This window comes from Macaca fascicularis, chromosome 5, assembly GCF_037993035.2.
Source record: "Macaca fascicularis isolate 582-1 chromosome 5, T2T-MFA8v1.1".
Taxonomy (NCBI): Eukaryota; Metazoa; Chordata; class Mammalia; order Primates; family Cercopithecidae; genus Macaca; species Macaca fascicularis.
Window position 1 is genome coordinate 40,980,938 of NC_088379.1, and position 22,347 is coordinate 41,003,284.

The 22,347-nt window shown below is 40.6% G+C and overlaps 1 protein-coding gene across 50 annotated transcripts in view; it reads left to right on the forward strand.

The window, feature by feature from the left end:
* The window catches only part of LIMCH1 (LIM and calponin homology domains 1), a 343,072-nt gene that overhangs the window by 277,739 nt on the left and 42,986 nt on the right, over window positions 1–22,347 (forward strand). For 35 of the 50 annotated variants that reach the window (XM_074039671.1, XM_074039672.1, XM_005554772.4 and 32 more), the window contains 5 exons: window positions 4,393–4,428; window positions 9,980–10,106; window positions 11,599–11,756; window positions 11,964–12,372; window positions 15,932–16,147. In XM_074039671.1, coding sequence (XP_073895772.1) covers window positions 4,393–4,428; window positions 9,980–10,106; window positions 11,599–11,756; window positions 11,964–12,372; window positions 15,932–16,147 — 946 coding nt within the window. The remainder of the gene's footprint in view (window positions 1–4,392; window positions 4,429–9,979; window positions 10,107–11,598; window positions 11,757–11,963; window positions 12,373–15,931; window positions 16,148–22,347) is intronic. The other 15 variants (XM_074039674.1, XM_015450303.4, XM_074039678.1 and 12 more) reach the window with 1 other exon arrangement.

Below are 22,347 nucleotides of genomic sequence, written 5' to 3' on the forward strand. Positions count from 1 at the left end.
TTCTCCAAGGACCCTGATGGCAGTGGGAGAGAAGGCAAAGTGGGAGGCAAGGAGAACAGTAGGTAATCTCTCCAGATTTTTAAAAAAATCAATACCCTAGCCATCTTGATCATCTGAATTTAATCTATATTTTACTTTCTTCTGAATAAAACAGTAATGGAGCCTAGCACTGTTTTCAGGGAGCAGAAGTAATATTTGTGTTTTACAACCACAGATTTCTTTATAGCGTTTCCTCTATGTCTGCTCCCTCAAGCTCACCTTGTCCTGGGAATTCACAGGTAGGTTGAAGGAATCTATGTTAGCTCCATTTCACAAATAAGAAGACTGATGTAGAGAAAAGCTACATGAGTGGATCACACGTGATTCCCGAGCTTGTTAGGGCTGGGGAGACAGAGAACAGAGTGGTGAAGCTGGTCCTCCACAGTTACTCACTTTCCAGATGCCGTGGACTTGACCCTGGATCCGCGGGCTTCTGTAAAGCAAGGTAGAATGGAAGGAAAGAAGGAGGTGAGGCCTAGAGACTGCCTACTGGATATATTTAGGTGCTCTCCTGTTCATTTATTCCTTATACCACCTTCGAGAGGAAGAATTTCCATCTGCGTTTTGCAATTAGGAAACCGAGGTCCATATGTCCACAGCTGGTACCTACAAAGCCAAGATCCAAACTCAGCTCTATTGGAGTGGAAACGCACCATCCCTCTCCAGCATGATGCCTACACAAGTAACTAGAGGGGACTGTGGAAGTCTGAGGAATTCTGTCACTTTTTTTTTTTTTTTTTTGAGATGGAGTCTTGCTTTGTTGCCCAGACTGGAGTGCAGGGCCCAATCTCATCTCACTGAAACCTCTGCCCGTTCAAGTGATTCTCATGCCTCAGCCTCCTGAATAGCTGGGATTATAGGCGCCCACCACCATACCCAGCTAATTTTTGCATTTTTAGTAGAGATGGGGTTTTGCTGTGTTGGCCAGGCTGGTCTGGAACTCCTGACCCCAAGTGATCCACCCACCTCAGCCTCCCAAACTCCTGGGATTACAGGCTTGAGCCACTGCACCTGGCCTGTCACTCTCTTTGTGATTTGGGAAAGCGTCCTCTTTATTTTCACATAGGAATGAGTGGTTACTCTGAATACAAGGAGGAATGGTCAGGTGAACTATGTGACATATTGTGTGATTGAGCCAGCAAACACCAGGGGGATGCACGTTTCCTTTCAACAAGTGTTTATTGAGTAATAATGACTATGTGTAAAGCACTGTGCTGGGTGCTGGGGGGTGATCTTAGATGAGCAATAAAAACACTTTAAATTAAGCTAATGCTAGTTCATGATATAGAAATAGATAACTGTCAAATTATTGATTCTGAAATGCTTTATTAGTAGTGAAAGTTACATAAATACAGGGAATGGGTGCATAGGCTATTCCCTTTATCTTTCTACCTACCCCTACCCTCAAAAGTAAACTTTATTTTATTTATTTATTTATTTGAGACAAAATCTCACTCCATCACCCAAGCTAGTGTGATCACAGTTCACTGCAGCGTGTACCTTCCAGGCTCAAGCAATCCTCCCACCTCAGCCTCCCAGGTAGCTGGGACCATAGGTGTACAGCACTATACCTGGCTAATTTGTTTGTTTGTTTGTTTTTATTTTGTAGAGACAGTCTCACTATATTGCCCAGGCTGGTCTTGAACTCCTGGGCTCAAGTGATCCTCCCACTTCAACCTCCCAAGTGTTGGGATTATAGGCATGAGCTACCATGCCTGGCCTCAAAATTAAACTTTATTGACTTTCTTTTTTTGTAGGATGCTTATGTCAACTGTGACATGTGTGGCCAATTTTGTACCTCATAACCTATTGACTCACGTACTTTGCATTAAAAAGAACATTTTATTACTTTTTTTTTTTGCTAACTTGCCTTTACTTTTTGATCTCCTGTAGGATGATTGGGAAAGTCACTTGACACCTCAGCTCTAATTATCTTCCCCTTGCCAGCAAAGGCAGTTCTGCTTAAGTTGGTGCCCTTTTAAAGCTAATATATTAGTCTCACAGGAAATACCTCAAACCCGCAGTACATAGTAAAGAGATAAATGAAGCTTATCTTCGGAAACTGGGTTATTATTTTCAATTTCTTGAGCACCTGATAAGTATTTAATAAATACTTATTGACTAGTCTGACCACTGTTCAGGGAACCCAAACAGAAAAATGTCTGCTCCTGTGGGGCTTACATTTTGGTATAGATCTACATTTATTGGTAGAGATGTCCGTGAAATACTGTTAATTACTTTATGTAGCAATAATTTAAGTTCAGATATATCCTACATGCAACAACATAGTTAAAAAAACTCACAGAATGTGCTAAAGAAGCCAAACTCAAGAGTACATACTATTTGAGTCTGTTTACATAGTACAAAACACTCAACACTAATCTATGCGTATGTTCAGTTTGTGAAAATTCATTGAAGTATATGTGTGGTATGTGCACTTTCTGTATGTATCTTATACTTCAATAAAATGTTAATTAAAATATTCAAATTGAAACACAAAAACACATAGCAACTATTAATAGATTCTTGATTAACCATCCATTGGGAAGAAATTCTCTGCTCTCTTCCACAGATAACTTAGAAAACACTGTGTTTGAATAAATTTATTCCAATAGGCCTATTTATTAACTGGGAAACACCTAGTCTTCAGAATTAATGTTGCCCTTTCTTCCCTTCCTCTTCCCCTTCCCTTTCCATCAGAGTCTCACTCTGTCGTCACCTGGGCTGGAGTGCAGTGGCATGATCTCTGCAACCTCTGCCTCCCCAGCTCAAGTAATTCTCCTGCCTCATCCTTCAGAGTAGCTGGGACCACAGGCGTGCACCACCACGCCCAGCTAATTTTTTTGTGTTATTGGTAGAGACAAGGCTTTACCATGTGCCCAGGCTGGTCTTGAACTTCTGAGCTCAAGCAATCTTCCTGCCTTGGCCTCCCAAGTGCTGGGATTACAAGCATGAGCCACCACACCCAGCCCACTCTCTCTTGATGTGAAAGAATCTGCTTTAATGTAGTAGTGTTTTGGAAAATTGAGAATATTAGGTTCAACTGAAACACCTTCTGATACCCTGGAGAAAGAGAAGATGAGTCTTATTCCCAGAAGAAAAACATTCGCAAACCCTTTCCTTGTCTTGTTTTTGGCCTTTTCAACAGAGATTTGGGGTTTTGCAGTGGTATGGTTGCCTTCACTGTGAATTAAATAATTATCAGTGAATGTACATTATTCTAGAATGATAAAAGCATAAGAGAGAAGGGGGTATGTGTGTGTACACTCATGCATTCTGGGGTGTTTTCTCTAAGATTGCAGGAAGAGATGTTTAGAAATTACCCTTTTCCTGTAAACTATTGTGAAACTGATCATGGGACCAGGTAATTTTTGCTGCTGACTCCAAAATGTAATTTATTGGAAACTGGAAGCAGGATGTATTTTCTTTACTATTCTTTGTCTACCATCAGAATTGCAGAAAGGAGGAACTTTTCAGGGTATAGGTAAGAACTGACCCTTAAAATTTACCTTTGCTGAAGAGACAGGCATTTGTGGGAGCTGTGTTGTTTTTTTGTTTTGTTTTGTTTCTTTAAATGTGCTTGAAATATGCCTTGTAATGTTCTAATATTTTTCTAATTTAGTCTTTTTGCTTTAGACTCATTTAGACTTCAAGTGACTATTGCAGAGGGTACAACTTTATGGATCTAAATTATCAGGAGAATATAAAAGATTAGAAAAAAACTTTAGTTTTTCAAGTTATGGAATATCATCCAAGTCTGGTTTTGATTAAGACTACCAGTTTTCTAGGAATTGTGGTTTCTGTCAAATGCATGTGGAAGGCACTGATTGGGGTTCTGGTTAACTTTCAGAAAACTGCAGAAACACTCTTTGATGTTATTTGTGCAAATGCATTAACATATCAGGGACAGGGTCAGTAAGGGTGCACTTGTACGGTGGGTGTCCATTACAGCCCATTACTGCTGAACATAAAGGCACAAAAAGTTGAACGGTTTGTGAATGACTGTAATACATGTTTGTTTTCTAAGCTGCCTTCTCTAAACATTGTGGATTGCACCTAAGCCTTCCTGTGTTTATATTGAACAGATTCTTTCTTTTTGGGTAGCGTGGGGATTATTTTCATTTCTCTTCTGGGTTTTGAGATAAATGTTGCATTTTTTAGAAACATCAAGACTTGTCTTTGATTTTCAGCAGTCAATGAATATTGCTAATTGTATAATGCCACTTCTCTTTCAGTATCTCAGCAAAAAAGGTTTGGCGCACATGTATTTCACCAGCAGTTTTTATTTCCAGCTTGCTTACAGCATTCACTTTCAACTCCGCCAGTCCTCTAATTTTGTATTTGATCTTATAGATACGGTCCGAGAACTCCTGTGTCTGATGACGCAGAGTAAGTTGCCTTGTATTTGTAGGATTACATTAATTACTAGCCTAAACTGCATGCTTCCAGTACTTACTACTAATTGAAATGCAACTGATGCAAGTGAACTGAATAGTTAGCTGACTTGTGCAACAAAGCACTTGAAGTTGGAATGCAGAGCATACATTCTGTGCAGGAAAGATGAATGAAAAAGCAACTTAAGCATGATTCTAATATGAAGCTGCTGCTTGAAACTTAACATTTGCTTTTCATAGACTGGGCATGTTAAAGTTGTTGTTCTTGTTATGGTTTGAACATTGGTACCCCTTCTGAACCATAGAATTATTTAAAGGGTATTCTGAGTTTTGCACTTAATTCTTGATATGTTGGGGCTTAGAGTTAACAACGAAGTAGTCATTCCAATAGTCTCGTTTTTTAACTAAGAAAATAAATCCCAAACCACTAATTATAGATTCAGAAGCCCAAGTTCCTCCCAGGTTGGAGTCATATAAACTGTGGGATGCTTGAAACCAAAACATCGGAGTTTTGCTCAAGTTCCATGGCTTAGCAAGGGGCCAAAGATCTAAGACATGGCTGGCCCTTCCCCTCCCTGCTGCTTGGTTTTCACTCAACCAAGCAGAGGTTCATTCCTTATCCCATACTTCACATTCAAATTTGAGAAGAATCCAAACCCTCCCATTTGTGACCACGTTAACTCTGCTTCAGAAATGGATTTCCCATATGCAGATCATTCTGCAACTGATATATAAGGCAAACTTATTTATTTATTTTTTGCAAAATACTAGCCTTCTCAGATTCATGTCATTTGTATATGAAGAAATGTTGATTAGTACCTAAATCCAGCATCAGTAGTCTGCTGATCCTGACATTGAGAAGCATTTTGTGGCCTCATGGGAGCCTGGGACATCCAGAATGCAATCACCAGCCCTCCTTTGCCTGTCCTTTCCTGAGCCTCAGTTTCAAGTCACACAATGAGGAATTTGAATAGAATTTGCATGTAGAACACGCAAACATCATTTCCACCAATGACAATGAGATTAGGCAAAACATTAAGTGTCTTCAGATTGTGCTATTTCCATGTTTGTGTTCAAGATGTCTACTTAGTTTGGACTCCAAGCCCTAAGTGGTCAAACTCCAGGGCCAAGTTTCCCATGTGTGATCTGACATAAAGAACACTTATGCCTCAAAAACAAATTCAGCCTGAGCTTGACTGACTGCACAGAGTTAAGTAGTCTGTAAAATTGAGCCCTGGTTATTACTTTTCAAACCTGCAATGGCAATATTTAACATTCACTGAAAGGAGGATTTTATAAGATCGATAGGCAAAACACTACTTTGGTTTGGTGAGCAAAAACATTTTGATAGAATGGATTTCTTCTTCATCAATGCAAGGCTACTATACAATTTGCTTAAAATAGACCCCTAGGAAACCCTAAAAGGTGAAAGAAAGGAAGGGAAATTAAAGAGTTTCTGAATTTTGCCTGCACCTGAACACAAAACTTCACCCACAGGAAAAGTTAATGATTTCTTAAAAGGAGTGGGGACAGGGGCTCCCTTTTTGCCTTCTCTTAAGTTTACAAAATGCAGCCCCAGGGACCAAGAAGAGTAAAAGGAGCTTCTTTTCTAGAGCTCTTATCTAGGGATATCCAAAGTGCTGGGTTTCCTGCTTAGAGCAGATACAATTTACATGAAACCATGTGGGGAACAAAATGAAAAGTTGATATCAGGAATTTATTCTTAAAATAGAAACTTATACTATTTTTAGTTTATTCCCTTAATATCTCCTTTTTCCAAAATCTTTAAAGGCATTTTTTTGGCACAGGCTATGTTTATTAATAATTGACGCATTCTTAAAATAGAGCCCAATCAGAAAAAAAGATGAGCCCTTTAAAGAGAATATAGGTCAGGGGCAGACCTACCGCACAGGCAAACGGAGAAATTTCCACCTCCTGGCCAGCCAAGAATGTTTCCATAGATTTAATTTCACCTTCTTGCCCTTTTCCTCACTTGCACACTCTTTCCCTCCCAATACCCGGCCCACCAAAGGAGTCGGTACTTTGTGAGAGCCATAGGCCATTTTATTCTGAATTCCTTTACTGTAGACTTGGCCCAGAAACAATTTCCAGGCGCTTGGGGTAATTCCAACCTGGCCCTCAAAAATGCCAACCCACCACCAAGGGAGACTCCTGGACTCTGCAGCCAGGAGCCCTCATGCCAACAGCCCAAGGGCATAGACATAAGGTACTGGGGAGCACAGTATTAGTCCAAGTCACATTAATATTCTGGAAGCTGGCTGTCTCCAGGATCCCATACCTGTCAACCCCCATCCCCAGACACACACCTCTTCATTTGGGAGGCCAAGTCTAACCTGAAATAGGGAACATGTTCTGAATGACAACTCAGCCCATTTTCTTTTTAGTATTATCAATTCTCAACTTCTTAATTTTTTTAGAAAATGGCATAAATATATCACTCAGGTTTGTTCCTTGTTTTTTGGCCAGTTTGCTGATATTTCTTTAAAACAAAAAAAAACTTGAGAAAAAAAATAATACAGGTTGAGCCTGCCTTATAGAAAATGCTTGGAGTGAGAAGTGTTTCAGATTTTGAACTTTTTTAGATTTTGGAATATTTGCATATACATAGTGAAATATCTTGAGGATGGAGCCCAAGTCTAAACATGAAATTCATTTATGTTCCATATATACCTTATACGGATAGCCTGGAGGTGATTTTATACAATAGTTTAACTAATTTTGTGCGTGAAACAAAGTTTTGACTGCATCCCATCACACAAGGTCAGGGGTGGAATTCTCCACTTGTGGGGTCATGTCAGCACTCAAAAAGTTTTGGAGTTTGGAGCATTTCAGATTTCAGATTTTTGGATTAGAGATGTTCAACCTGTACTTCCTGGTACATGAAAGGGCAAACAAGAGTTTCTCCTTTTATTTAACTAACTGGCTTCTGGCCACATTTGGGCTGAGCTAGTTAGAGCTTCACAGTGGGAGTGGAGATGGGAACGCAGGACAGACAAAGGTAATTCTTAAGGCCTGCTCTCATTTTCTCCAGGCCCACTGGGTGAGATAATCAAATCCCAGATCCTGGAGAAGGCTGCCATTTTCTTCTTGGGGTCCCAGAAGAAAACCTGGATCTGTGGCCACCCATTGTGGCCTAAACCGAAATTCTGACCTGCAGATATTACAGATGGCAGAGCTGAATGAAGGAACCTCTTTCCTCTCCCATAATCTACAAACTACTTAGTGGGATGATAAGAGGGTCCCAATTCAGAGAGGTTTAAGTCTTCTAAGATCTTAGCAAAGATTTTAAATCACTTAAAAGATGAACTGACTAGATTGAATATTTTAAAAGTAAGATTTTTTTTTTTTTTAACTGTGAGAGGAAGAATGGGATGAATTTTTGTGTCTTTCTGGAAGGCCTGCTTCAGTGAATTTTGATCCATGAAGTTTAAAAGCATGGGTTAGACTTTTCTACCTAATCCTGCAAATTTCTTAATCTTTCTTAGATAACTAATCAATAGTCTAAAATAGATGAAAAATCACAGCCCTTCTCCTCTATCGAGGACTACAGTTTCTTTTTTTCTTTTCTTATTTATTTATTTATTTATTTATTGAGATGGAGTCTCACTCTGTCACCCAGGCTGGAATGCAGTGGTGCAATCTCAGCTCATTGCAACTTCTGCCTCCCAGGTTCAAGCCATCCTCCTGCCTCAGTCTCCCTAGTAGCTGGGACTATAGGCATGTGCCAGCACACCTGGTTTATTATTATTATTATTATTATTGTTATTATTGTTGTTGTATTTTTAGTAGAGAAGGGATTTCACCAAGTTGACCAGGCTGGTCTTGAACTCCTGACCTCAAGTGATCTGCCCACCTTGGCCTCCCAAAGTGCTGGGATTACAGGCGTGAGCCACCACGCCTGGCTCAGTTTATTTTTTCTAGAAGGCACAGCTGCTGAAATCAACATTCTCCACTGAATACATGGAGGCAACATTATGCAGTGGCTTGTCATATCCATGCTAATAGGAACCTCAGCTAAGAGTCCTTCTATGCAGCCAGATTATTAGAATACTCTTGGGGAAGACAGGTTGCAAGTACAGTTTTCAGTTTAGTTTTCTTAGGTCAGACTTGAATTGTCCAACATCTGGAGAGCGGAGAGAGGCACTCACACATTTGTACAGATTCCTTTTGAGTGGATTGAAGGGAAGGTGGGCAGCCATTGCTTTGGGGGTCATTTTCCAGACAACTGCCTGCTAGGGAGCCCTTTGCATTCAGCGATGCTGCTGCTGTTCATTGTCTGGCCATGGGAGTAACAATTTTGGACATCACTGATGATGTCTGGAATTCTTTGGTGTCTAAGTGCATGGTAGTTTTTTTTTTTCTTTGTGTTAGGCTGGTTTCAGAAATGGACTATCACCATTTTTTGTTGCTAGCACTTAACAGTGAGCTTTAAGAGCCCTCTCTGTCTTGAATTTTGGGCTCCATAACCCACTTGTCCCAAAGTGAGTCATTTCTTTGAAAGAAAAATAAAAGGCGGAGGATTTTGCTTTGGTTTCTATTTCTGTTTTCATCTTGCTGCTTCAGCTTTTGCTGTAACAAAGGTTTATGTAAGCATCACAAAAAAAAGGCCCTAGGTCTTGCGCAATGTTTGATAAGCTCCTATAGAATATATAAATTATATGTGCAGTCTAAGAGTTTTTTAAAGATTGTTTTCCCTTTCATTTTTCTTTTAAAATAGTATATTCAGAGGTATCCTGACAAAAATTAAATGACTGTGCATATTAGAATACAAAATATATACCTAATTTATGTATTTTACTCCTTACTCTTGTTATAAAATGCCTTATTTTCTTGATTCCAAGATGCCATCAACTGCACTATCAATTACAGCAGTTTTACAAGAAATAACAAGACATGATTACAACGAACATATACATCAGCAATCCATAGTTGTCAGATGCATCTAAAATTCAATAAAATAAAATAAGAAAAAGTGGGTGTCTTAAACTTAAGGCCAAATGATATTTTTTTGGAAATGGAGAAATTGCCTCCATTCACGTAGGAAGCCTTTAAGCCAGCTTTCTACACAAAGAAGCATTTACCGTAATACAGTTTTACTTCATGGAACACTGCCCTCTTTCCCCACAAGTTCTCCCCAGGTTATACCTTTTAATTATCTTAATTTTATTTTTTAAATGCATTTCAAATGAGAGGAGCCTGGGGCTTCAAATACCATTTTTCTAGTTCTTCTTTAAACCTATTTTGGCACCTACATATAAAATTATATTGACCCGATTCACTGGCATCACTGAAGACAAAGATGGTCACATTTTTGGCATTTGCGGCAAAAAGAGGCGTTGGGGTGCCAGCACGCCCACCGCCCGCCCAGGGCCAGAACACGCCGCCCATCACGCGCTGTGCGCAGCCAGGGAAGGGGGCAGTTTTCCAAGCCCGGTAGCGCCCCCACGCGGCAGGACGCCCAGGCGCGCGGAGACGCAACGGGCGCTGATCGCGGTCCCTCTTGTGTTCGCTCTCTCCGCACTCAGGAGCACGAGCATGTTTGACATGCGGTGTGAGGAGGAGGCCACGGTGCAGCCGCACAGCAGGGCCCGCCAGGAGCAGCTGCAGCTGATAAATAACCAGCTGAGGGAAGAGGACGACAAATGGCAAGATGTGAGTTCCGGCCAAGGCGCGCGGGCAGCGGGGAGGCTTCTGGTAGCAGAAAATCCAGCCGGGTGGGTAGAAATGGACCTGAAAGCCATGCGAGGGAAGGGAGCCCTTAGAGGGTTTCAAAAGGTAACACGGTAAACGCGGGACTCAACGGAAGGTGAGTAGCAGCGTGAAGGTATGGAGTGATAGCCCAGACATGTAATCAGCAAACACCCTGGCCAGAAGCTTGGCCACAAAGGTGGGGAGGGGAGGCAGGAAACTGGAATGGGATGCAGAATTGAGGCTGCACTGTCTTCTGAGGTTATATATTTGAAACTGATCATGATTATGATGATAGTAACGATAACAATCACCAACATCAAACATGTACCAGTACCAGGCATTGTTCTAAGTGCTTGCATGCATTCATTTAATCCTCTTAGTAACTCAATGAACTAGCAACTCTTATTGTCCTCGATTCCACAGACGAATCCCAGCACAGCTGTCACTTGCTGAACGTCACACAGCTAGTGAGTGGGGGAGCCAGGATTAGAACCAGGGAAGGAAGGCTAAAGAGGCTGATGAGGGCTTTGAGATTGTGCGCTGAGAGCCAAAGAGGGGAGAGAGGAGGGAGAGTGGATTATTTCGTTTAATTCTCACAAAGCACTCTGGAGGTAGCTATTGCAAACTTGACTACACCTTTAGTTTAAAAAGTTAACTTCTCTAAGGTTGATAAAATATAGTAACAATTATGTCTAAAATATTTTGAGCACTTACTGTGTGCCTGACACCTTACATCTATTTTCACATTTAACCCTACAAGCTTGTAAGAATAGGTACTATTATCATCCTCATTTTAGAGAGGAGGAAATGGAGGCACAGGGGGACTAAGAAACAAGCCTGAGATTCCACAGCATGGAAAAGATAGAGCTGGGATTATTTCCCACCAGTGCAACCCCATCCATCTGACTCCAGAATCCTCACTCCTCATCATTATGCTATAACTACCTGTAGGATTGTGGTGAGGTTGTTGTAAGGATCAGATAAATTAATACATATAGAATCACCAGATCTAAAGACTCCAAAACTATCTTTTTTCTGCATTGACTACCTTCCGAATAGAAAATGAATCCCTACTATTCTTTTGTCAGCAAATCTATTCACAATGCAGAAGTTATAAATAGGAAGGAGTGAAGTTTCTTAGTTACCTTGTGAGGCAATTCTCTGAAATTTGGCAACTGACATGAAATGTGATTGCATATTTCACACTGCCATATTTAAATAAATGTGCTGTCCTGCTATGGATACTGTAGATAATATCTGGATGTTTCTGCCTTTGAGGCATTCCGGTTCCAGACTTACATTGGATTGTGTGACAATGCACACAATGTTATAGTGCCTGGGCCCATAGTCAGTTCTCTAAAGAGTAGAAATGGAGATGACTAAACTCTGAAGAATACAAATGGAATTATGCGCAAGTCTGAAGAAGAATATTATATCTCTCTTTCCCTTCCAGGACCTGGCTCGTTGGAAGAGTCGTAGAAGAAGTGTTTCTCAGGACTTAATCAAGAAAGAGGAAGAAAGGAAAAAAATGGAGAAGTTACTGGCTGGAGAAGATGGGACAAGTGAACGAAGGAAGAGCATCAAAACCTACAGAGAAATTGTTCAAGAAAAGTGAGTTCTTTCTGTTGTCATTTTTAATGTACAATATTATCGAGGTTTTTTTTTTCTAAAAATTGTTGGCTGTCATAAAGGTTCTGATAGTAACATTTTTATATTCCCTGTACTATCTCTTCAGTGCCACCCTGGTTTCTACCAAGGTCCTCTTTGCAATTTTCATTAGTTGACTTTGTTATTGCCTCTCCCTTCTACGTCCTTTAGAGAGCGGAGAGAGAGAGAGTTGCATGAAGCATATAAGAACGCTCGGTCCCAGGAGGAGGCAGAGGGGATCCTTCAACAGTACATTGAGAGGTTCACCATCAGTGAGGCTGTTCTTGAACGCTTGGAGATGCCAAAAATTCTGGAAAGAAGCCATTCAACAGAGCCAAATTTATCCTCCTTCCTGAACGACCCCAACCCCATGAAATACCTGCGGCAACAGTCACTGCCTCCGCCCAAATTCACTGCCACTGTTGAAACCACCATTACTCGTGCCAGTGTTCTGGATACCAGCATGTCAGCAGGCAGTGGGTCTCCAAGCAAAACTGTCACTCCCAAAGCAGTGCCTATGCTGACACCCAAGCCTTACTCCCAGCCCAAAAATTCTCAAGAAATTCTGAAGACCTTTAAGGTAGGACAAGTTCCTTAAGAATAGAACCAAAGTTGAACTCCAGGGAGTCAATGGAGAGAAGCATCGTGACTCAAGAAAATGTCATTCTTTTTACCATACAGAAGCAAAATGTGTTGACATTTACAGCTGTGAAAGCCATAGGTCTCTGGAGATTTGGTTTATAAATGCTTAAGGGACAGTCGTTTCCCTCAATTGCTGTTGTTAATACAGATGGACTCCTAAATAAGATTGATAGTGGAGTCGTCTCCATGAGCAAGGTCTATTTTCTAGTTTGATATAATGGCATGATTTCTCTGTACTAGTGGTAAAAACGCTAATTTAGTAATACCCTAGTATTTCTAGGTATCGGGAGTTATGGCAGACTCCTCAAAACAGCATTTTATTTGCTTTTGGTTCAAATAGAAGTATATGCAGCTACCTCTGTTTTAGGAAGAAATTAGCATTCAGCATCCATTTGACATTGCAGCATCCAAAAAGATGCTGCAATTGATACAAATACAAGGAACACATGGGAACATGGGACATACTTGGCCCTCAGATGAGACAGGTTTTTTAAACAAGTGGAAAGAAACTGGGTTGTTTTGCTAATGAGTGTGTAAAATAGTGTTCCAGACTGAAGAACTTGTGGAAACCAAGCATCTTTTCACTTCCTCAAATTCAAGTACTTTCCCTTATGTTAGGAGGTAGCACTCATCCTTTGTCTTACATTCTTTTGACTTATAAAGAAAAATCAGTTCCCCTTGTCCTTGTGCTCAATGAGTTTGTAACAAACAGAGGTGGACTGCGTCACTCTGAGATGTGACCATTACGTAGAAAAGTTTTTGTAACTGATTGAGCAATGCGATGCCATGTAGCTTCCTTGCTGTATTTCAAAGGAAACAAAACTACACTTTCTGACTTTTGCTAAAATAACTCTGAATGTATCTCAAAAATCTCTCTTAGGCTTTGATAAAACAAAAGAAAAATGTCCAGACTGTCTCATCTGGATCACATTGAGTTGTTTGTGCCCTTATAAGGACAGGGGCCACGTCTCTGTCATTCATGGCTTCATCCTGAGAGCCTGGCACAGTTGCCCAGGACAGAGTAAGCACTCAGCAAGTTTTCCTTAAATAAGTAAGTGAATTTTTCCTGAGAAGATGAGCTACTAATCATACGGACTCACACACACACAGATACACACATGCCCATGTGTGCTTAATGGTCCACCTAAGTGTTTCAGAAGCTTTCCTTTACCTAGGGCCTATGATAATGAATGGCTATGGTATTTCCTGAAGGAAGATTCTATGTTGAGGTGGCCCAGAATAGGATAGGGAATACATTTATTTAACTGGATTTCCAAGACATCTGATCATACAGTCTAGGTATCCACTTTCCCTCCTTTATGTAAATAGTGCAAAATGATTGTTTAAACAGAAGAATTAGCATAGATGATTTTATGGCAGAACTTCAGCTCTGAGAAAACTCTGTTCTTCGCCACTGCGGCAAAGTGGAGCAAAGTGGTATGGCGGCCTCAGAAAGCACTTCCATGGAGGGGGTTATTAGAGAATTTGAGCAGAGGCCCTCTTAGAGCTGGAGATTACTCCGCACCACTCACTGGTGGGGTCCCCTGCCTCATCATAGGCCTCACTGGCTAGTATTTCTATTGATGGCCTACAGTTCCATTACTGAGTGCATGGACAGCAACTTTGGTCAAAGGTAACATGCAAATCAGACTGTTGTTACAAGCTAATAATGCCAGGACAGAAGCTAAGGGGTAGGCGTGTGTGTGTGCGTGTGTGTGTGTGTCTCTTGGAGGGCAGGGCAGGGAATACAGGCTCCGTTGTTTTTCCCGTACAACAGAATTAAGGATAAAGGAACATCAGAGAAATAGTTTAAGGCATTGTTTTTTCAAACTGAGAGTTACCACCTGTTGCTAGGTTATAAAATCAATTTAGTGGTTTGAAGCCAACATAAAAAAAATGAACTGGAATAGAACACAATAAAAAAAACAGTGTGTGTCACACAATGAAGGCAAAATTGCTTGGGGAAACTTCTGTTTCAGTTATATTTATGTGTGTGTGCTGAGTTGTGATTTAAATTCCTTTTTATGGGTAACAAATAATAGAATAAGAAGACCAGTGGCTTAAGGTAAATAAACTATAACTAATATCCAGCCTTCCATTATTTCTTCTAAAAGATTTTAAAAGCCCTAATGAGGCTGGAACTATAACTAATACCCAGCCTTCCATTACTTCTTTTAAAAGATTTTAAAAGGCCTAATGAGGCTGGGCAAGGTGGCTCACAAAGTAATGCCAGCACTTTGGGAGACCGAGACAGGCAGATCACTTGAGACCAGGAGTTCGAGACCAGTCTGGCCAACATGATGAAACCCTGTCTCTACTAAAAATACAAAAATTAACCAGGCATATTAGCACACGCCTATAATCCCATCTACTTGGGAGGTTGAGGCACGAGAATTGCTTGAACCAGAAAGGCAGAGGCTGCAGTGAGCTGAGATTGCACCACTCCACTCCACCCTGGGCGGCAGAGTGAGACTCTGTCTCAAAAATAAATAAATAAATAAATAAATAAATAAATAAATAAATAAATAAGAGGCCTAATGATAATAATGGCTAATAGTTAAGACTTAAAATGTGTCAGGTACTATTCTAAATTCTGTACATATGGTAATCCATAAAATCTCCATAACAGCACTATGAGGAAGATACTGTTACTTTAAATTTTGCTTCTGAGCACAGAGAATAGGAAACCTGTTGAAGATTCCATGCTTGTTAAATGGTAGAGCCAGGTTTCAATCAGGTCACCTAACTGCAGAGCTCCCTCTCAAAACCACTCTACTTTCTGCCTCAAATTTCAAGACCGAGATTTCCAGATGCCTTTCAGTAAGCCAGGCTAACTACCCTCTCTGGTTTCCCTTTCTTGCTCTAACTGCCTCCCCTAGATGTGAGTGCAAAACAAAAATATTTTAATGTGCATGGTCTTTTTCTTTTAAAAAAATGGAGGTTATAAAAGTAACTAGAAATAGAGATTCATTGTAACAGAGCATAGTCTCAGGTCCCTTACCCTCTGCCTTAGCCTCAAAAAAAGTATCTGTTGCCCCTGCTACCACCATGGGATAAGCTGTAAAAATATTCCTCATCTGTGGTAAGTTCTGCCTCATTTGTATGCTAGCCAGAAAAACAGTCAAAATTGTGGAATAGCAATCAGAACTGAACTGAAACAGTATTGGAACCCCAATATGTGGCATGTGTTTGTACTTAAGATTCTTTGGTTTTCTGTACTCTAAAATAAAAGCAGACCATAAATGAGGTGAACATGAAATGGAATCTAAAGTGAAGTGGCCCAAGCAGGCAAACTACCTTTTAAGGAGGCCCTTAAAGATAGCGTTTATAGAAGCCCTAACTTGTAGATCCCATCAGAACATTTAAGAGACCTCTTTCTTGATTGGACTGTGGTTTTTAAATGATCATCTTTTGAGGTAATTCTGAACGTGTCGTTTTGTTACAGTCTTTGATTGGGGTATATATAGCATGTTTTTTGTTCATTCTGGTTTTTATAGGTAGATGGGAAAGTCAGCGTGAATGGAGAGACGGTTCATAGAGAGGAGGAGAAGGAAAGAGAGTGTCTCACGGTGGCACCTGCCCACTCCTTAACCAAATCCCAGATGTTTGAAGGTGTGGCCAGAGTGCACGGGTCTCCCCTGGAGCTGAAACAAGACAACACTAGCATTGAAATCAACATAAAGAAGCCAAACTCTGTTCCCCAAGAGCTCACAGTAAGAACCGAATATTTCCCCGCCTCCCTTTGGGATAATTCCATGGTGAAAGAATCTGTTTTTTAAAATAAGTAGGTCATGATAATGACCATTTCTTTCTATGTTGGCGTATTAGTTTGCTAGGGCTGCTGTAAGTATCACAAACTCAGTCGCTTAAATGACAGAAATTGTTTCACAGGCCTGGTGGCTAGAAGTCCAAAACCAAGGTGTTGGCAGAGTTGGCTCCCTCCACTGGTCATGAGGGAGCATCTGTTCTGGGTCTCTCTCCTAGCCTCTGGTTCCTGGGCTTATGGATGTGTCATCCCCCTCTCTGCCTTCATCTTCAGTGGCGTTCTCCCTATGGATGTGTCTGTATTCTGATTTCCCCTTTTTATTTTATTTTATTTTATTTTTTGAGATGGAGTTTTGTTCTTTTTGCCCAGGCTGGAGTGTAATGGCTCAATCATAGCTCACTGCAACCTCTGCCTCTGGAGTTCAAGCAATTCTCCTGCCTCAGCCTCTCGAGTAGCTGGGACTACAGGCATGCACAACTGCACCCAGCTAATTTTGTATTTTTCATAGAGACAGTTTTCACCATGTTGGTCTTGAACTCCTGACCTCAAGTGATCCACCCACCTCAGCCTCCCAAAAGTGCTGGGATTACAGGCGTGAGCTACCGCACCCGGCCTGATTTCCCCTTTTTAAAAGAACACCAGTCATACTGAGTAGGTCCACCCTCCTCCAGTGTGACCTCATCTTAACTAATCACATCTGCAACAGCCCTATTTCCAAAGGTCACATTCTGAGTATTTAAAGGGTTAGGACTTCAGTAATATGAATTTTGGGAGACACAATTCCACCTGTATCATTGGGGTATAATGGAAGGTATTACAATTTATGAGCCAGAAATTACCTTTTCTTGTCCACTATTGGTGTCCAGTGTTATAGAAGAATAAGTAAATCTTTAAGATACCTTTTTTTTTCCTGTTTATTTAGGACCTCATTAGACTTGTTAGTGCCATTTGAAAATAACTGGTGCTATCAGAATCTGGCTTTCCATCCCCAGCAATATATATAAAAGGGCCTTTTTCTTATTAAAGAAACAAAAATTCATTTAAAAGCTGAAAGTAATGTAGAGCATGAGAGTACTATTGAATGGCAAAGCTAAAAAAATATATGCTAATACAGGTATGGCAGAAAAGTGAACTCACTATGATATTTGTTGCTTTGGAGTAGAAGACATCATTGGGAAAATTACACTTTCTTCCATCTCTCACCAGAAAGACTCACGCTGGTTTTACTAATCTAACCAAAACTGTCACTACACAGATGCAGCCCTGCTTTTGAGGTGGGGGCTGGACTCTGTTCAACCTCATTTGTCCTCACCAGAGGCTGAGTTTCTGCTGTTCTAATTTATAGCATTTGGGTTTGTATTATAGTTAAAAGAAGGAAAAAACTGTCAAGATATTTTCCCCCAGGACCTAGAAAGGTTTGGTGTGAAAGGAAACGTCTTCCAGCACCAAGGGAGCTGAGCGTTGTGTGACCCAGCTAGCTAAAACCCACCCAGAAGGCTGGATATCATTATTTTTTTTCCTCTATGATTAGTCTTTTGAAGACTAAAATTATGTTTTTCAGAGGAGTTGAGAAGATATAATTTTTCCCCGCAGTACCCAAGTGCTCTATGAAAGAGATTCACATGGGAATAGACCAAAATCATTTTCTCACCATGGTAACGTGTTTCCTAGTCTCTAGGAGCAAAGTTTTGTGATCCAGGCCAATGCATTCTCTCCTGAACTTGGATTTCCTGGACTTCCATTTTACTTTTCATTTGCATACGTCTTACCTCTGCTAGAGATTTCTTGCAGATGATCAGGAGACAGAATATTGAGTTCTGCTAGCAGTATGAGAACTTAACTGATACAGTAAACGTTAACTTATGCTGTTAAAATTAGACTAGAAGCCCCCCAAATTAGACATAGGGGTGGCATTGCTTTTCAGGGCAGTTAATAATTCTGTTCTTATTTCTCTTTTGCCATGTTTCATGATGAGCATTTTCTAAATTCCCTTCATAAAAAAGATTTCACATTGATTACATATCCCCCAAAGTATCTTGTTTTAAGAGAAGCAAAATTACACGATCTGAAAGAAACCATGCTATTTCAAAAGTTTATGCATGATCACATGGAGAAAGGTGGCCTTCAGGACTTTCTTCCTAGAAACAAGCCGGATCCTGGTCGCCTAAGGATGCAGGTCTAAACTCAGAAAAGCCTGGGAGTCTTTCCCTTTTGTGTATTTCTTCCTTGGAGAAATTGCCTAGTTCAGAGTAATTTCTAGTTCAGTGAACCCTAATGTTTCTGAATAGCTAGTAGTATTTATGGACCCTGTCTATAGTACTTGAGGCTCTTAAATCAACTGTGGCAGGGGGTATTGCATTACTTTCTGTGTGGGAAAATCTCTGTATATCTCTCTCAGACTATAAGCTATTAGCTGTACTACATAGGACTGTGGCTTATTACTAAAACACTCATCATACTCACATGCAACTTAGGACACCACAAGTTTTCCATTCAGAGTGAGTTATCCCAAGAGTCATTTTAAAAGAATCACTTCTCCAGTAAACCTACTCCTCATTTTACTTCTTTCTGCATGATTCCAAGCAAAGCATTTCTTGACTTTGTTACAGCCAGTATACTCCTGTTAAAATAAAATTTAAAAAAGGAATTAATTGGTCATGGCAAAATATGGTGACCAACTTAAAACAGGAGGCTGCACTTCAGGGCCTCCCAGAGATTGACACCAGCTTGGACTTCATTTTCTGTTTCTAACTCACTTGCCTGATTCTGTGGGGCTGTCAAAAGATTAGTGTTCTTCTTTTTAAATAGTGTCTTTCTTCCAAAAACTGCATTCCCAACAGATACACTCTCTACAGAGGAGTAGCTTCACCCACCAGTAAAATGTCACAATTCCTTTAGGGTGAGCTAGAACTGTTCAAAGGGCACAGCAGCAGCAGTAGGCAGGAGCATGAATTCAGGAATGGAGGGAGAACAACAGAGAAGGGCGGCCCGAGACCTGCTGGGGGAAGGGATGCGTGCGAAACGTCAGCGTCTGGGCCCCGGATGGGCACTATGGATGATGTCATGTTATCTCTTCAGTTTCCTTCTACCTCATCTTTCTCATTTGAAACTCTTGGGACCATCACTTTCTTACTTTAGAACTAGATCCAAAATTAAGTTAGGAATTTTAAAAAATGTTTTGTCTGTACCTCCTCATGCCAGATAATTCCCAGTCATCTTCAGTCAAATCACCTTTATGATAATAAGATTGTGATAGCAGTTACCTTGCAGATGGGCACCTGTTAACTGGTAAATATGAATTAAGGACCTACTGTATTACCTGTTTTTTGAAATAGAATAAACTTCTAAACTTGCCAGGAAAAAAATGTTCATAAAGCCACTAGAAAAGTATACAGAACAATGTAGAATTAAATCCGGAGGGACTCTGACTTAGGATGGTTCAACTTACGATTTTTCAACCCTATGATGGTGCAAAGGCAATATACGTTAAATAGCAACTGTACTTCAAATTTTGAATTTTGATCTTTTCCTGGGCTAGTAATATGCAGTAGGACACTCTCATGATGCTGGGCATGGTTGTGAGTGAGCCCCAGCTCCCAGTCAGCCACGAGATCACAAGGGTAAACAACCAATACACTGTAGTACGCTGGATCTCCAGATGATTTTGCCCAACCGTGAATGTAAGAGTTCTGAGCATGTTTAAGGTAGGCTAGGCTAAACTATGATGTTTGGTAAGTTAGGTGTATTCAGTACATCTTTGACTTAACGATATTTTCAATTTACAACAGTTTATCGGAATGTAACCTTATCATAAGTCATGGAACATCTGTACTAGATGGTGGAGTAAGAAAACCAGAGGAATATAAGATTGCAAAGAACAGGCAAGATCCTTGTAGGCTGGGTTTAGTCTGGGAAGGTTTTGTGTGGATGTGGATTTTGAAACTTGACAGTAAGTGTGGGATTTGTATTGAAGTGGAGGAGGGGCTGTTCTGCACACCAGGAAGAGCAGGATCAAAGGCATGGACAGTGGTGAGGAGCCCACCAGAGGACCCCAAGAAGGATAAGAGGTGATGAGTGTGCTGTATATTCCAGGCAGAGGGATCAGGTCCTCCTCTGGCCACCCCGTCCCCTCGCCCCCAATTATCCCTGAGATATTTCAGGGGTTTTGTTCATTTCAGCGTCTCTGTTAAAGGACCAGTGGAAACCTCTCACTTTTTTTTTTTTTCATTTTAAAATACTAGCTTCTGTAAGAAAATCCTGTTATAGCACACAAGTAGACTCCTAGAAATAAAGGACTGTAAAATAGTTTAGAAGGTCTTCTAATCTGAGGGCTAATATATCCTGTGTTTAGTGGCCTACAGAAAGATATTTTTATGTATGTCTCCCCCAAAGCTATTCCAGTGTTGTCTTGATTCCCTGTCAGTTACATTTGTATCTGAAGCTCTTCTTTCCTAGTGGCACCAAAATGACCCTTTTCAAAAATACCTAAAATACTTTGCACACTAGATCAAAGGTTAGACTCCACCTGAGCAAGTCAAACTGTCTGAGCCTTAATTTATATTTAAAAAGAAGTATAATAATAGCAGAGACATCAGATGGTTATTGTGAGAATTCATGTCTGTAGAGCACTTAGCACACTGTCAGGTGACTCAGAGACCACAGGTGCCACTCAGCTATCTTTAATATTGGCATACAACAAGTGGGAGTAAGGAAGTTGTAATATTTAATACATTTTGCAGAAGCCCATAAAGGCAATCAGTATGAAGTTTTTTGGATTAAAGTAAGATGGTCAAAATTACCATCTTGAACAGATGTGAATTTCATACAAATGAGATTAATTCCTTGTAATCTTCTAACTCAACTTGTTGTTCCAACTGTAATTCTCTTAAAAACATACAGATGTGGACAGCTTTTTCTAAAAGACAGTTGTCCTTGCAGATACTTACATGATTTTTCCTGCAGCTCTTTTTTGTTTTTGTCTTTTCCCCCCTTTTGTAGAGAATGGGGTCTCACTATATTGCCCAAGCAGGTCTCAAGCAATTCTCTGGGGCTCAAGTGATTCTCTCCTCTTCCTCCCTAAGTGCTGGGATTACAGGCATGAGCCACCATGCCCGGCACTTCCTGCAGCTCTTTTTGCCTTTCCTGTTGTTCCCTCCTTTCCAGTTCTGGCCCCCTCCTGCCACCTAAACCCCTAAGACTCCCACCCATCTACACCTGTGTCACTCCCTTCCATGTCTGTTCATCGGATCTCTCTCATCAGCTCATCTCAAATGACGCAGCCCATGTTCTCCCTCCTAGTCGGCACCATCCCACCAGGTTCGTGGCAATTTTCCCTCATTGACCAAGGGCCAAACTCACCTATTGGGTATCTAAACTACTTCATCTGCTTTTCTCAAGCTAAGTCACAAGGTAGGTCTGTTTTTCCCATTTTGAAAAAGCTCTAGGTCTTCCTCTTGAAAATTCAGTACTTATGTTTTCTGTTCCAGGAAAACAGACAATTGGATCTTTCTTGAAACATTGCATTTTGCAGTGAGAGCAGGGTGAAGGCATTTGAGTAGGTGCTGTTTTTCTTACAGCTGAGACCAACTGCAAATTCCTTTTAGATGGCAAATGTCAATAAACATTTCTTTAGAAACTGGTTTTCTCCATCTAGAAGTAGTTGTAAGATTGCTAGATTTAATGATTTTTAAGTCATTAAAGAGATTTAGATACAGATGCATTTACAGATTTCAAGAAAGCATACATCAGAGAAAATAAAAAATTAACCTGGCCTACCTATCCAGTTACCTGGATCAAAACCTCATTTTTTTTTTTATTTGAAAAGTTTAGTACCAAAAAAAAAAAAAAAAAAAGTGTAAGACATGGAGAGCCTGATTCTCCGTATAGATTCTCTGTCTTCCAGTGGCAGTAGATATTTGGAGGTATAAAAGTGAAAAGAGAAATCCATGCACAGCATATGTGGCACCTGGGTCTGGCACCGCAGTGCCAGAGCATAAATAGACTGATTTTCCAGGCTTGTGTCCAGATAAGCTATTCAAGACAAGAGCCAGGAAATCACTCAGAGTCACAGAACCGTTGCTCAGGAGAGGACATTGGACATCATTTGTTCCAACCCATAGAGGTTAAATGATCAGTCCGAGCTCACCA